The 14,696-nt window shown below is 45.3% G+C and overlaps 1 protein-coding gene across 9 annotated transcripts in view; it reads right to left on the minus strand.

Moving 5' to 3' along the window:
* Positions 1 to 14,696, minus strand: part of sybu (syntabulin (syntaxin-interacting)) — a 129,706-nt gene that overhangs the window by 69,476 nt on the left and 45,534 nt on the right. For 4 of the 9 annotated variants that reach the window (XM_078216453.1, XM_078216448.1, XM_078216450.1 and 1 more), the window contains exons 2-3: positions 8,925 to 8,972; positions 7,888 to 8,080 (exon numbers count right to left, since the gene is read on the minus strand). In XM_078216453.1, coding sequence (XP_078072579.1) covers positions 7,888 to 8,080; positions 8,925 to 8,951 — 220 coding nt within the window. In that variant the 5' untranslated portion in view covers positions 8,952 to 8,972. Of the gene's footprint in view, positions 1 to 7,887; positions 8,081 to 8,416; positions 8,997 to 9,102; positions 9,137 to 14,696 lie in introns of those variants that run through there. The other 5 variants (XM_078216455.1, XM_078216457.1, XM_078216449.1 and 2 more) reach the window with 4 other exon arrangements.

A 14,696-nucleotide genomic window follows, 5' to 3' on the forward strand; every position in this document is an offset into this window, starting at 1 on the left:
CTTGGAGGGGAACTTCAAGGTCGTGGTATTACCAGATATCAGCTACCCTTATCCTTCCAGATGGTAGTGGTCGTGGGGTTGGAAGGTGCTGCTTGAGGAACTTGGTGTGTTTCTCTAGTGCATCTTGTAGATGGTACACACTGCTGCCATTGTTTGTCAATGGTGGAGGAATTGAATGTTTGTGGAAGGGGTAGCAATCAAGTGGGCTGCTTTGTCTTGGATGGTGTTGAGCTTCTTGAGTTTTGTTGGAGCTGCACTCATCTAGGCAAGTGGAAAGTATTTTAATCGCACTCCTGACTTATACATTGTAGATGGCAGACCAGGCTTTGGGGAGTCAGGAGGTGAGTTACTTGCCACAGGATTCCTAGCTTTTGACCTGCTGTTGTAGCCACAGTATTTAAATGACTAATCCAATTTCTGGTCAATGGTAATCCCTAGGATGTTAATAGTCAGGAATTCCGCGATGGTAATGCCATTGAATGTCAAGAGGAGTTGGTTAGATTCTCTCTTGATGGAGATGGTCATTGTCTGACACTTGTGTGGCATGAATGTTACTTGTCACTCACCAACACAAGCCTGAATATTGTTCAGGTCCTACTGTACATCATCTATTTATTTGACAACTACTTTGAAGTAACTAACTTCGTAACAATTCATTATTTACTACTGTTATAAGAACAAGAGGTAATAAAGAAAATAGAATCATCGAATAATAGTGCAGAAGGAGGCCATTTAGCCCATCATGACTGTTGAGGAGCTGTATAAATAATCCACCTTCCTGTTCATTCCCCAAATTCCTGTAAATGGTTTCCTTTCAAGTACCCACTTCCCTTTGAAAGGTTATTATTGAATCCTTTCAGACAATGCATTCCGGATCACAACAACTGGCTTTGTAAAACCTTTTGCTCATGTTGCCTCTGGTTCTTTTGCCAATCATTTTAAATCTGACTACTGGTTACTGACCATTCTGCCCATGGGGAAAAAGCCTGCTGTGATTCACAGTTGAAAATAAACATTGCTTGTAATTCTAATAGACGCTTGTTGACATGAGTCTGAAGGCTGCCATTATAGGATTACCATTACTTTACTGCTCCCAGAAATAATCATTACTACATTGGGGAAATCTGTAAAGTCATAGTTTGATTGACAGTTCCAAATGATTATAAAGGGACTTGCTGTTTTTGATGTGGAGCTATGAATATGTTTGTTCTTATAAGGAATTAGGCACTTGAAGAGAATTAAATATATTGAATGGACTTTTATCAATGAGAGTTTTTTAAAATATATTGAAGTCTAAATACATACTTAGAACTTTATTTTATTTCATCTCTGCATGGCTCCTATGGTCTGCCCATGGTGGATACTGGTTGAGTTGGCATGGAGGGTGTAAAGGCAAAGAGTGATGGGTGGGGCAATAGTTGAATGATTTGCACTAAGTTGGCATGGAGATAATAAGTGACATGAGGTAGCATGAGTTAGTGTGAGTAGGACATGGGGTGAGGGGCATTGAGGGGGCTAGAGGGCCTTACTGCTTTTATTATCATTGTTTCTGGGGACGTGAGCCCCAGTCCCCCTGTGCGAAAATCCAATCTGTCAGGGAGATTTCTCCCAAATCAGGGAGTAGATATTGTCCCTCAGATGCATTGCTTCAGAAGTTTCACAGAATGTCCTGCTTTGTAACCGGTTATCAACTGACAGTTTTGTCATGTCAAAATAAAGTTGGTCACACATACCTTAATATTTTACATTCAGATTCCACTGTGGTTTTTAGGACATCACACTATTAAACTATTCCTATCTAATGTTTGCAGCTTTTTCTCACTATTTGTTTAACACAATACACAATGCACTATGTACAGTTGTGGCAGCACCACCTAACTTAACTGTTTAACATAGCTGTGAACAGATAAATATTGCCAATGTATCATTATTCCGGACTTAAGTCCTTAATTAGTTAGAAGAAAGTTAAGAAATCGGACCTCAAAAGGTAGTGATCTCAGGATTACTACCGGTGTCACGTGCGAGTAGAAATGAGAGGATATAGTGAATAAATACGTGGCTGAAGAGATGGTCTCAGGGGGAGGGTTTCAGATTCCTGGGACATTGGAACCGGTTCTGGGGGAGGTGGGACCTATACAAATTGGACAGGTTACCCCTGGGCAGGACTGGGACTGATATCTTAAGGGGAGTGTTTGCTAGAGTGGTTGGGGAGGGTTTAAACTAATATGCCAGGGGGATAGGAACCTATGTAAGGAGTCCGAGAAGGAAGGAGCAAGGACAAAATGTGGGGAGAAGGTTCCAACTACATCAAAAATCAGGAAAAAAGTTAGAAGGAAGGAGAACTCATGAGATGTTATTAATGGAAGTGTTAGAATACAAAAAGGTACAAAAACTAGCATAAGGGCACTTTATCTGAATGCTCATAGCATTCGAAAGAAGGTAAATGAGTTGACAGCACAAATCATTGCAAACGAGTATGATTTGGTGGCCATTACAGAGAAATGTTTGCAGGATGGTCATGACTGGGAGTTGAATATCCAGGGGTAACAAACTGTTCGGAGGGACCGACAGGAAGGTAAGGGAGGTGGTGTCACTCTGATATTTAAGGATGATATCAGAGCGGTAGTGGGAGATGATATAAGTTCTCTGGAAAAATGAATCCATTTGGGTGGAAATTAGAAATAGTAAGGAGAAAAAGTCACTGATAGGCGTAGTCTATAGGCTACTAAATAATGACATCATGGTGGGACGAGAAATAAAGAAATAACTGATGCATGTAAAAATGGTACAGCAATTATCATGGAGGATTTTAATCTACATATTAATTGGTCAAACCAGGTCGGTCAAGGCAGCCTTGAAGAGGAGTTCATAGAATGTATCCGTGACAGCTTCCTTGAACAGTATGCAATGGAACCGACAAGGGAGCAAGCTATCCTAGATCTGGTCCTGTGTAATGAGACGGGAATAATTAATGATCTTGCAGTTAGGGATCCTCTTGGAAGAAGTGATCACAGTATGGTTGAATTTAAAATACAGGTGGAACGTGAGAAGGTAAAATCCAATACCAGTGTCTTGTGCTTAAACAAAGGAGACTATAAAGGGATGAGGGAGGCATTGGCTAAGGTAGACTGGGAGCAAAAACTTTATGGTGGGACAATTGAGGAACAGTGGAGGACCTTCAAAGTGATCTTTCACGGTGCTCAGCAAAAATATATACCAGTGATACCATTTTAAATAATATCCATTTTGCTGTTATTCCTACCAAAATGGATGACTTCACATTTACAAAATTGTACTCCATCTGCCAGACCCTCGCCCACTCACTTAGATTATCTATTGTGCAGAAATCTCAAGGAGTTGGTTTGCAGGTGCAGCAGGTAATTAAGAAGGCAAATAGAATTTTGTCCTTCATTGCTAGAGAGATGGAGTTTAAAAACAGCGAGATTATGTTGCAGCTATATAACGTGCTGGTGAGGCCACACCTGGAATACTGTATACAGTTTTGGTCTCCTTACTTGAGAAAGGATATACTGGCATTGGAAGGGGTGCAGAGGAGATTCATTAGGTTGATTCCGGAGTTGACAGGGTTTGCTTACGAGGAGAGACTGAGTAGACTGGGGCTATACTTATTGGAATTCAGAAAAATGAGGGGAGATCTTATAGAAACATATAAGATTATGAAGGGAATAGATAAGATAGAAGCAGGGAAGTTGTTTCCACTGGCGGGTGAAACTAGAGTTGGGGGCATAGCCTCAAAATAAGGGGGTGCAGATTTAGGACTGAGTTGAGGAGGAACTTCTTCACACAAAGCGTTGTGAATCCGTGGAATTCCCTGCCCAGTGAAGCAGTTGAGGCTACCTCATTGAATGTTTTTAAGGCAAGGATAAATAAATTTTTGAACAGTAAAGGACTTAAAGGTTATGGTGAGCGGGTGGGTAAGTGGAGCTGAGTCCACAAAAAGATCAGCCATGATCTTATTGAATGGCGGAGCAGGCTCGAGGAGCCAGATGGCCTACTCCTGTTCCTAGTTGTTATGTTCTTAATTGAACTGAACAAATTCATAAAATCCAGTTCAGAAATGCATCTGGATATAATGCATATTTTTCCAAACAGAAAAATGACCTTATACATTTAAAATATTGGCAGTGCAAGCATTTCACTTTTTGTCATTGTGAGATTTTAATTTGACATTGCTGATTTTAATATTTTTTAATGATACTGCATGACAGCAGAAGTCAGGGGCTGGTTGACGAGCTGATAAGGGAAGAATTTACGAATTTACAATCCTGGTATATCGGTGGCCTTGTGGGGGTGGCGGGGGGCTGGTAGTTATTAGGGTTGGATCAAGAGTCTAGTAGTTGTTGATGGGGGTGGCAATGGGCCCTTTGTGGTGCGGGAGAATTGGGCCTGCTGTTATTGGTGGTGAATCCAAGGCCTATTGGTGGGGTGGTGAATCAAAAGCCTGGTGGTGGATCAAGGGTGATGGAGGGGTGCGGGGGAATGCATGGTTGGGCAGGCAGATTGGGGGCATGGTGGTGGGGGAATAGCAAGTTCCATGCTGGAATTGCAGGTCTCAGAAGGGCGATCATCATGGGGGTGCCCAATTACAGAGGTTCCTCATGTTGGAACCTAGAAGGTAAGTATAAAGATACACATCTCCTGCTTCCACTATGTTTTTGGTTCATAGTGCAAAAGGAGGCCATTCGGCCTATCGAGTTGACACCAACTATCTGACAGAGTATCATACCCAGACCCTCTCACCCGCCCTGTCCCTGTAATACTGCACATTCATCAAGTCTAATCCATCTAACCTACACATCCTGGGACACTGAAGAGCAATTTAGCATGGCCAATCCGCCTAACCTACACATCTTTGGATTGTGGGAGGAAGCTAGAGCACCCGGAGGAAACCCACATAGACATGGGGAGAACATGCAAACTCCACACAGATAGTCACAGGCAGCACAGTGGTTAGCACTGCTGCCTTACAGCACCAGGGACCCGGGTTCGATTCCAGCTTGGGTCACTACTGTGCAGAGTATGCACGTTCTCCTCTTGTTCTGTGTAGGTTTCCTCCGGGTGCTCCGATTTCCTCCCACAGTCTGAAAGATGTGCTGGTTAGATACATTGGCCATACTGAATTTTCCCTCAGTGTACCGGAACAGGTGCCAGAATATGGCGACTAGTGAGTTTCAACGGTAACTTCATTGCAGTGTTAATGTGAGCCTACTTGTGACACTAATAAATAAACTTTTAAAAAACCCAACCTGGAATTGAACCTGGGTCCTTGGTGCTGTAAGGCAGCATTGTTAACCATTGTGTTTCAATGAAGCTTCTTGATTTCCAGCTTGGGAAACCCAGCCAACAAGATTTGAAGTTTAAAATTGGAATGTCAATGAAGCTCACAGTATCTTTTATCATACTGGAGCAGCTTTTTCCACTGCCCATCTTCCAGGCTCTGTTAATGCCAAAATGGGTGGGTCAGAGTCAGTTTCAGTTGGAAAACAGATTTTTCAGACTTTAACAACATCCTCCCCCTACCACCACAACCCAGGGCAAACCCACCCTTTTCTCAGTTTAAATTTCCCCATTGTGATTTATGACTTTGACCAAGGTGTTAATCTGAGTAAGAGTCAGTTCCTACAGCTGAAAACATATGAAAATGTAAAGTCACTTGCGAAAAATGGTGCTCAGAATCAATCTTTACCCATCAGATAAATTTATCACCCAACAGCATACTGTACACTATTTGTACTTTTTAATAGGAGCATGGGAACACAGGAAATAGGAGCATGAGAAGGCCATTCGGCCCCTTGAGTCTATTATTCAGTTAGATTATGGCTTCTGAGATCTTCTATCTCAGTGTCATTTTTCCACACTATCTCCATATCTTTTGATGCTTTAACTATCCAGAAAAGGACAGTGGTGTTGTGGTATTCATCACTGCAGTAGTAATCCAGTAGTCACTGGGTAGTAACCAGGGCAAAATCGCACTATGGCAGATGATGAAATTTGAATTCAAGTTAACATCAATTAAAATTATGTTGACTATCGTAAAAATCCATCTGGTTCACTAATGTCCTTTAGGAAAGGAAATCTGTTGTCCTTACCTGGTCTGGCCTACATGTGACTCCAGGTCCACAGCATTGTGGTTCACTCAAATGCCCTCTGAAATGGAGGGCAGTTAGGGATGGGCAATAAATACTGGCCCAGCCAGCGACGTCCACATCCTGTAAACTAAATATTTTTAAAAATCTATCAATCTCTATCGTGATCATATTCATTGACTCACAGCCCTCGGGGGTAGAGAATTCCAAAGATATACCACCCTCTGTTCTTCAGTCAGATGAACCATTGTTGCACTCCCTCTATGGCAAGCATATCCTTCCTTAGCTAAGGACACCAAAGCTGTCCGCTCCATGTACATTCGCACCAAGGCTCTATGCAATTACAGCAAGACATCTTTACCCTGTACTCAAATCCTCTTGCATTAAAGGCCAAATACCATTTACCTTTTTAGTTGCTTGCTGCACCTCATCTGAGTGTTAGCTTTCATGGCTTATGAACAAGGGCGGCACGGTGGCACAGTGGTTAGCACTGCTGCCTCACAATGCCACAGACCCAGGTTCGATTCTCGGCTTGGGTCACTGTCGGTGCAGAGTCTGCACATTCTCCCCGTGTCTGCGTGGGTTTCCTCCGGGTGCTCCAGTTTCCTCCTACACTCCAAAGATGTGCGGGTTAGGTGGATGGGCTCTGCTAAATTGTCCCTTCGTGTCAGGGGGACTAGCTACAATAAATGCATGGGGTTGTGGGGATAGGGCCTGAGTGGGATTGTGATCAGTGCAGACTCGATGGGCCGAATGGCCTCCTCCTGCACTGGTGGATTCTATGAACAAGGACAGCCAGGTCTCTTTGACATCAACGCTCCCCAATCTCGCACCATTTAAAAATTACTTTGCATTTCTGTTTTTCCTAGCACATTTTTTTCACATTATATTCCATTTGCCATGTTCTTCATAGAATCCCTACAGTGCAGAAGAGGCCATCTGGTCCATTGAGTCTGCATCAACTCTGACAGAGCATCTTACCCAGGTCCTCTTCCCCACCCTATCCCCAGAACTCCACCCATTTCTCATGGTTAATCCAGCTAACCTACACATCTTGGGACACTCAGGGGCAATTTAACACGGCCAATCCACCTAACCTGCACATGTTTTGGACCGTGGGAGGAAACCGGAGCTCCCGGAGGAAACCCAGGCAGACACGTTGGGAGAATGTCTGTGTGGAGTTTGCACAGTCACCCATGGTTGGAATCGAACCCGGGTTGCTGGAGCTGTGAGGCAGCAGTATTAACCACTGTGCCACCGTGTCACCTGCTAACATAGCCAATAAAGCTGATTATACTGAAAGGCAGGATTAGTTTTTTTTATTCAGGCAACCATCATTTTAGCTGATCTGGTTTTAAGAGGAAAGCAAAAAAAAAGTTTGCCAAATAATTTCATAGCGATATCCAATTAAATGTGTGGTGGATACCAGCTAAATGACACTCTATGGTTAGGGGAGAAAAACACTCCATTGTCTCAAGCTGGAGTCGTAGCCAATAACGTTTAGCCTCCATGGTCCTCCCTCTTTGGGAACGGTTCCAACATTTTATCTGATATCACTTTATCTTGACCTTGGCAGCGGTCCTATGGATTGCAGAGTCTGCAGTACAGTCACACAGCGGTAACTGGCAAAGCCTTCCATCAATCCATAAACAGATGATAGGTTAACACAAACAGGCGACTGTCATTCGTAATGAACTCGGGTGGGGAGGGGGAAGGAGCATGTCAGCTGGGAATATAAATCTTGCATGGGAAATGGATACTCCTTGGTCAGCAGAGGTACCTGAACAGAAACTGATGCTGCTGACGGTGGTGGATCTCCGTGAGTGCCCGGAGCTCAGGTCGTAATCGCGACTCTCTTCCTCTGATAAGGGGGATTCCGAAGAAGGCGATCCTTTCTGGGTGTGGGGATAAGGGCGGAGAACCAGCCTCGGGATGCGACTGCGTGGACTTCGCTTCTCTCGCACCTTCTGGTCCTACCCAACAAGAAAACGTGTCGGTTATTGATTTGGACCCTGGTATCTAAAAGCAAATCACACCTCCCAACCACTCACCCACCCGAACAAAAAGCAGTCTTTGTAAGAGACACAGAGAGAGCGAGAGAAACAGAGACACACAGAGAGAGACAGGCAGACAGACAGAGAGAGAGACAGGCAGACAGAGAGATACAGACACAGAGGGAGAGACAGACATACAGACAGACAGACAAACAGAGGGAGAGAGAGAGACCGAGAGAGAGACAGGTAGACAGAGGGAGAGATAGACAGAGACTGAGAGACAAACAGAGGGAGAGAGGCAGAGAGACAGCATACCTGTTCCATGCCGGCAGCTTTGCAGCTATAGAGCAGCCAGCTGTGTGTGTGTGCAGCCCTGTCTGCTGCTGTCAATTTCACTGCCAGACATTGCGATCAGAGAAAGGGTTCAATTCTGGCGCACGGCTCCAAACAGCGACTGCACTAGTGCCGCTCACTGCCTGTCCTGAATATAAATCTCTCTCTCTCTCTAACACCCCCATCACAAGCCATGGCGATAGAAGCAGCCACTTTCATGACCTCACTCATTGCGCAACCCAATCCGCAACCCGATTGCTGCCAAAAGCCCCATCATCTGCTTCACAAAACAACATCTAAAGTAACCTTCCTACCAGCGCCTTGACACTAATATCATGAGGTTAGCCCAAAATAAAACAAGTCTACAATGCGATAATCGCCCCGCACTGTCAGACCAGCATTATCCAGTCGCCTCCTATATAAAATTTAACTCTAGGTTGCATCATCAGCCCCTCCTAAAACTAAGGGGAGAATGAGAAGGCGACATTACCTTGTGACATTCATTGAACGGTCCCATCCCGCCTCTTCCTCCTGGAACCTGTCATTTGGGATGAAAAGAGATACATTAGGCGCATGCGTGTTGCTGCAGCGGTGACAGCACACGTGGCACCGCGGCTGGAGTGGGCAAAAGTGTGGGCAAGGCTGGAGTGGGGGCTGGCAGCACTCACCCTCTCCCTCTCTTACTCACTCACATCAAACACTCATCTACCCTTCAAGAACACCCTTTCCAAATCATCCACCTCAGTCACGCCCATTAGCCACACAGATTCATGTTAAACTCACCCACATTCAGGAGCAATGCTCTGGGTTTCAGACACTCCTTTTTTTTTCTTTTTTTTGCAAAACAAACTAAAATGGTTTCGTTTTATGACAAAAAAAATACAGTTGGATATTTTCAGTGTCTCACAGCAACAAAATATTAGTGGAAAAAAGACACAAAATTAAGCAATGTCTCCATCTAGCAACTTGTTAACTCATTTGATCCATTTTGTACAGCATGTTATGCCAATGTTTTGAGCATCAATATTGTTAGCCTTTAAATAATCCACTAGAAGGCCTTTGAAGAAACAGAATTCCACCCCCCTGGCAGGCAGTACTCAAATCTGTGAAATAATTAGTCATGATGTGGAGATGCCGGCGTTGGACTGGGGTAAGCACAGTAAGAAGTCTCACAACACCAGGTTAAAGTCCAACAGGTTTATTTGGTAGCAAATACCATAAGCTTTCGGAGCAATGCTCCTTCGTGCAGAGACCACTCCATCTGACGAAGGAGCATTGCTCCGAAAGCTTATGGTATTTGCTACCAAATGAACCTGTTGGACTTTAACCTGGTGTTGTGAGACTTCTTACAATAATTAGTCTGGCAGGGAAACCTTACTGTTGTCCCTTTTGCCCTCTGCTCCACTCTGTAGATTTTGCTCAAATGTGGCATCTTGCCTTAGAAGGCATGGGTTCAAGCTACTCTCCAAAATGTGCACACTGGGCTGGCATTTGGTGCAACACTAAGGCAGGAGGACTGCATTGTCAAAGGCAGTCTTTCAGATGAGAAGGGAACCTGAAAGATCCCATGGCAGTGTTCGAAGAAGGCCATCATCTCCCTGTGGTCTCCTGGCCAATATTTACTTTTAAAACAATACTGCAAAAACAGATTTACTTGGTAATTTAGCTTATTGCTGTTTTTGTGGGATCTTGTGTGCAAACTGGCTGTACATTCTCTGACATTTTGCAACAACGATTGCGCTAAACAAAAAGGGTTACTTGGTTGTAAAGCATCCCAAAGTCATGAAGGACACTATATAAATGGCAGTTCCTGCGATAATAAATTACTGTATAGTATATATCATACATGAAAGAGAACAAAAGATTATGTCAGTTTCAGACAATGTAGACATGATAAAATTCTTCCCAGGGCGTCATGCTGGCACAGTGGTTAGCACTGCTGCCTCACAGCTCCAGGGACCAGGATTCAATTCCGACCCTGGCTGACTGTGTGGAGTTTGTACATTCTCCCCATGCCTGTGTGGGTTTCGTCCTGGTGCTCCAGTTTCCTCCCACAGTCTGAAGATATGCAGGTTACATTGATTGGCCATGTTAAATTGCCCTAGTGTCAGGGGAACCAGCAGGATAAATGCGGGGGTTTATGGGGATAGAGCCTGGGTGGGATTATTGTCAGTGCAGGATCGATAGGCTGAATGGCCTCCTTCTGCACTGTAAGGATTCTATGTTTCTATGATTTGCAAATTGTACAAGGACCAATGGACACAGATTTAAGATTCTGAGCAAGAGATGGCGGGGTGGGGAGGGGGATAACTTTGGAATAACTTTTGTTCTGCAGTGAGCGTCAATGAGCTGGAACTCACTACCTACAGTGGTGGAAGTGGAGACAGTCAACGATTTCTGAAGGGAACTGGATGAGTACCTTATGGAAATATGCCTGCAGGGTTACAAAGATAGAATGGGGGAATGACTTGGTTGAATTGAACTCTTACTAATGGATTCAGTGGACAGAATGATCTCCTTCTGTGCCATAATTACCGAATGGCTCAGGCTTGGATAATGGCATTTTTAAAGATGGGTCAATGCTTGGATTGGAATGTTTCCATTTTGTCTTGTATTTATCTTTCTCACAAAAGAATGTGTTTGCGATGGTGAGCTCATCTTTAATGTGGTTGGTGAAGAGGAGGAGACAGTTAGCATTCTTTCCCGATGGTGCCCTTCCAGACAGTGTAATTGTGTCCAACTCTGGCACTGAAATCTCCGAGAAGAATCAATTTGTCTTGTTTTGGGATGGCTGTGTGTACAGAACCCAGATCTGCAGAAAATAATTATTTGGTTTCATCAGTAGAATCAAATGTGGGAGCATAAGCACTGATATTTTTGACCCATTGTTTGCCACGAAGTTCAAGATATAGGATGATGAACTATTTGCTAATGTCAAAGTTCTGTGCAGTATGTGTCTCTATATCTGTGATTCTGTTTCTGATTACAAAATCAACTCTGTGGAAATGATGATTCTCCTTTGAATCATGGAATCATAGGATTCCGACAATGCAGAAGGCGGCCATTCGGCCCATCAGTCTGCACCGACAACCACCCAGGCCCTATCCCTGTAACCCCTCATATTTAAACTACTAATCCCCCTGACATCCCCCTAACATAAGGAGCAATTTAGCATGGTCAATCCACCTAACCCACACATTTTTCGAGTGTGGAAGGAAACCGGAGCACCCGGAGGAAACCCACGCAGACACAGGGAGAATGTGCAAACCCCACACAGACAGTAACCAAGCCGGGAATCGAAGCTTCCTCCTCCAGAAGAAAGTGTATCTGTCAGCTGGAATTTTTATGTACAGTTGTGGTCGCCACCTTGCAGGAAATACATGATTGCTCGAGAGGGAGTTCAGAGGAGATTTACAAGAATGTTGCTATGGCTTGAAAATTGCAGCTCTGAGGAGAGGCTGGATAGGCAAGGACTGTCTTCCTTAGAACAGAGGAAGTGAAATGGCAGCCTAATTGAGGTGTACCAAATTATGAGAGGCCATATAGGGTAAACACAGTAAGAAGTCTCGCAACACCAGGTTAAGGTCCAACAGGTTTATTTGGTAGCAAAAGCCACTAGCTTTTGGAGCGCTGCTGCTTCATCAGGTGAGTGGGATTTCAGTTCACAAACAGGGCATATAAAGACACAAACTCAATTTACAAAATAATGGTTGGAATGCGAGTCTTTACAGGTAATCAAGTCTTAAAGGTACAGACAATGTGAGTGGAGAGAGGGTTAAGCACAGGTTAAAGAGATGTGTATTGTCTCCAGCCAGGATAGTTAGTGAGATTTGGCAAGCCCAGGCAAGTCGTGGGGGTTACAGATAGTATGACATGAAACCAAGATCCCGGTTGAGGCCGTCCTCATGTGTGCGGAACTTGGCTATCAGTCTCTGCTCAGCGACTCTGCGTTGTCATGTGTCGTGAAGGCCGCCTTGGAGAACGCTTACCCAAAGATCAGAGGCTGAATGCCCGCGACTGCTGAAATGTTCCCCAACAGGACGAGAGCATTCTTGCCTGATGATTATCGAGCAGTGTTCATTCACCCGGTGTCGTAGCGTCTGCATGGTCGCCCCAATGTACCATGCCTCGGGACATCCTTTCCTGCAGTGTATCAAGTAGACAACGTTGGCTGAGCTGCAAGTGTATGTACCGTGTACCTGGTGGATGGTGTTCTCACGTGAGATGATGGCATCCATGTCGATGATCCGGCACATCTTGCAGCAGTTGCTGTGGCAGCATTGTGTGGTGTCGTGGTCACTGTTCTCCTGAAGGCTGGATAGTTTGCTGCGGACAATGGTCTGTTTGAGGTTGTGCGGTTGTTTGAAGGCAAGAAGTGGGGGTGTGGGGATGGCCTTGGCGAGATGTTCGTCTTCATCAATCACATGTTGAAGGCTCCGGAGAAGATGTTGGAGCTTCTCCGCTCCGGGGAAGTACTGGACGACGAAGGGTACTCTGTCCGCTGTGTCCCCTGTTTGTCTTCTGAGGAGGTCGGTGCGGTTTTTCGCTGTGGCGCATCTGAACTGTCGATCGATGAGTCGAGCGCCATATCCTGTTCTTATGAGGGCATCTTTCAGCGTCTGGAGGTGTCTGTTGTGATCCTCCTCATCTGAGCAGATCCTGTGTATATGGAGGGCTTGTCCGTAGGGGATGGCTTCTTTTACGTGTTTAGGGTGGAAGCTGGAGAAGTGGAGCATTGTGAGGTTATCCGTGGGCTTGTGGTATAGTGAGGTGCTGAGGTGACCATCCTTGATGGAGATGCATGTGTCCAAGAATGCAACTGATTCCAGAGAGTAGTCCATGCTGAGTCTGATGGCGGGATGGAACTTGTTGATGTCATCATATAGTTGTTTCAGTGATTGTTCACCATGAGTCCAAAGAAAGAAATTGTCATCGATGTATCTAGTGTATAGCATCGGTTGAAGGTCCTGTGCGGTGAAGAGATCTTGTTCGAACCTGTGCATGAAGATGTTGGCATATTGAGGTGCGAATTTGGTCCCCATGGCTGTTCCGTGTATCTGGATGAAGAACTGGTTGTTGAAGGTGAAGACATTGTGGTCCAGGATGAAGCGGATGAGTTGTAAAATTGCATCTGGAGAATGGCAGTTGTCGGCGTTGAGTACTGAGGCAGTTGCAGCAATGCCATCGTCGTGGGGGATGCTGGTATAGAGTGCCGAGACATCCATTGTGACGAGGAGTGCTCCTGGTTCAACTGCTCCATGTGTGCTGAGTTTCTGTAGGAAATCTGTAGTGTCACGACAAAAGCTAGGGGTTCTTTGTACAATGGGTTTCAGGATGCCCTCGACATAGCCGGAGAGGTTCTCGCACAGGGTCCCATTGCCCGATACGATGAGACAGCCGGGTGTGTTTGCCTTGTGTATCTTCGTGAGGCAGTAGAGATCTCCAACGCGGGGAGTACGTGGGATGAGAGCACGGAGGGTGCTCTGAAGGTCCGGATCAAATGTCTTGAACAGTCTGTTGAGTTGACGGTGTGTTCTTTGGTCGGATCTGTGGGTAACTGTCTGTAGTGTTCCTCGTTGTTCAGTTGTCGGTACACTTCTTTGCAGTAACCCGTTCTGTTCAGTATGCTGATGGCCCCTCCTTTGTCTGCTGGTTTGATGACAATGTTGTGGTTGGCCTTGAGAGCACGGATGGCATTGCGTTGTGCTTGGGTGATGTTCGGGGCTGTCTTGTGAATGCGGCTGATGAATCTGGCATTGGCGCACCTCCTGACTGCTTGGGCATACATGTCAAGCGAGGGCAGCGGCCTTCCGGAGGAGTCCAATTCAATTCTTTCCTCTTCGGATGCACTGCGGATCTCTCTGTTGGCTGTTCCGGTTCATTGGCTGTCTCATTGTGTTCGTTGTTGGCCTCTTGGGGTTTGTGGAAGAACTCCCACAGCCTCATTCGCCTGATGAATCCCTCTGTGTCTGCTGCGAGACTGATGGGGTCTATTTTGGTGGTGGGGCAGAAATTGAGCCCTCGGCTGAGAACTTCGATTTCATCTGGTTGAAGTGTGTAGTCCGACAAGTTGACAATGGACTTCCCTGCAGTGGTACTGTTTTCTACTGTGGTACCAGGGGAGGTTTGGTTGCTGCTGGTGGTGATGCCGAGTTTCTCAAGTTTCCTGTTCTTGGTGTGCATGTAGAAGGCGTAGTTCCTTTGTCTTGTCTGCTTGGCAGAGTTTCGCAGCTGGTCTGCGTCCTGAGCGCAAGTTGAGAAT

Source organism: Mustelus asterias, chromosome 7, assembly GCF_964213995.1.
Source record: "Mustelus asterias chromosome 7, sMusAst1.hap1.1, whole genome shotgun sequence".
NCBI lineage: Eukaryota > Metazoa > Chordata > Chondrichthyes > Carcharhiniformes > Triakidae > Mustelus > Mustelus asterias.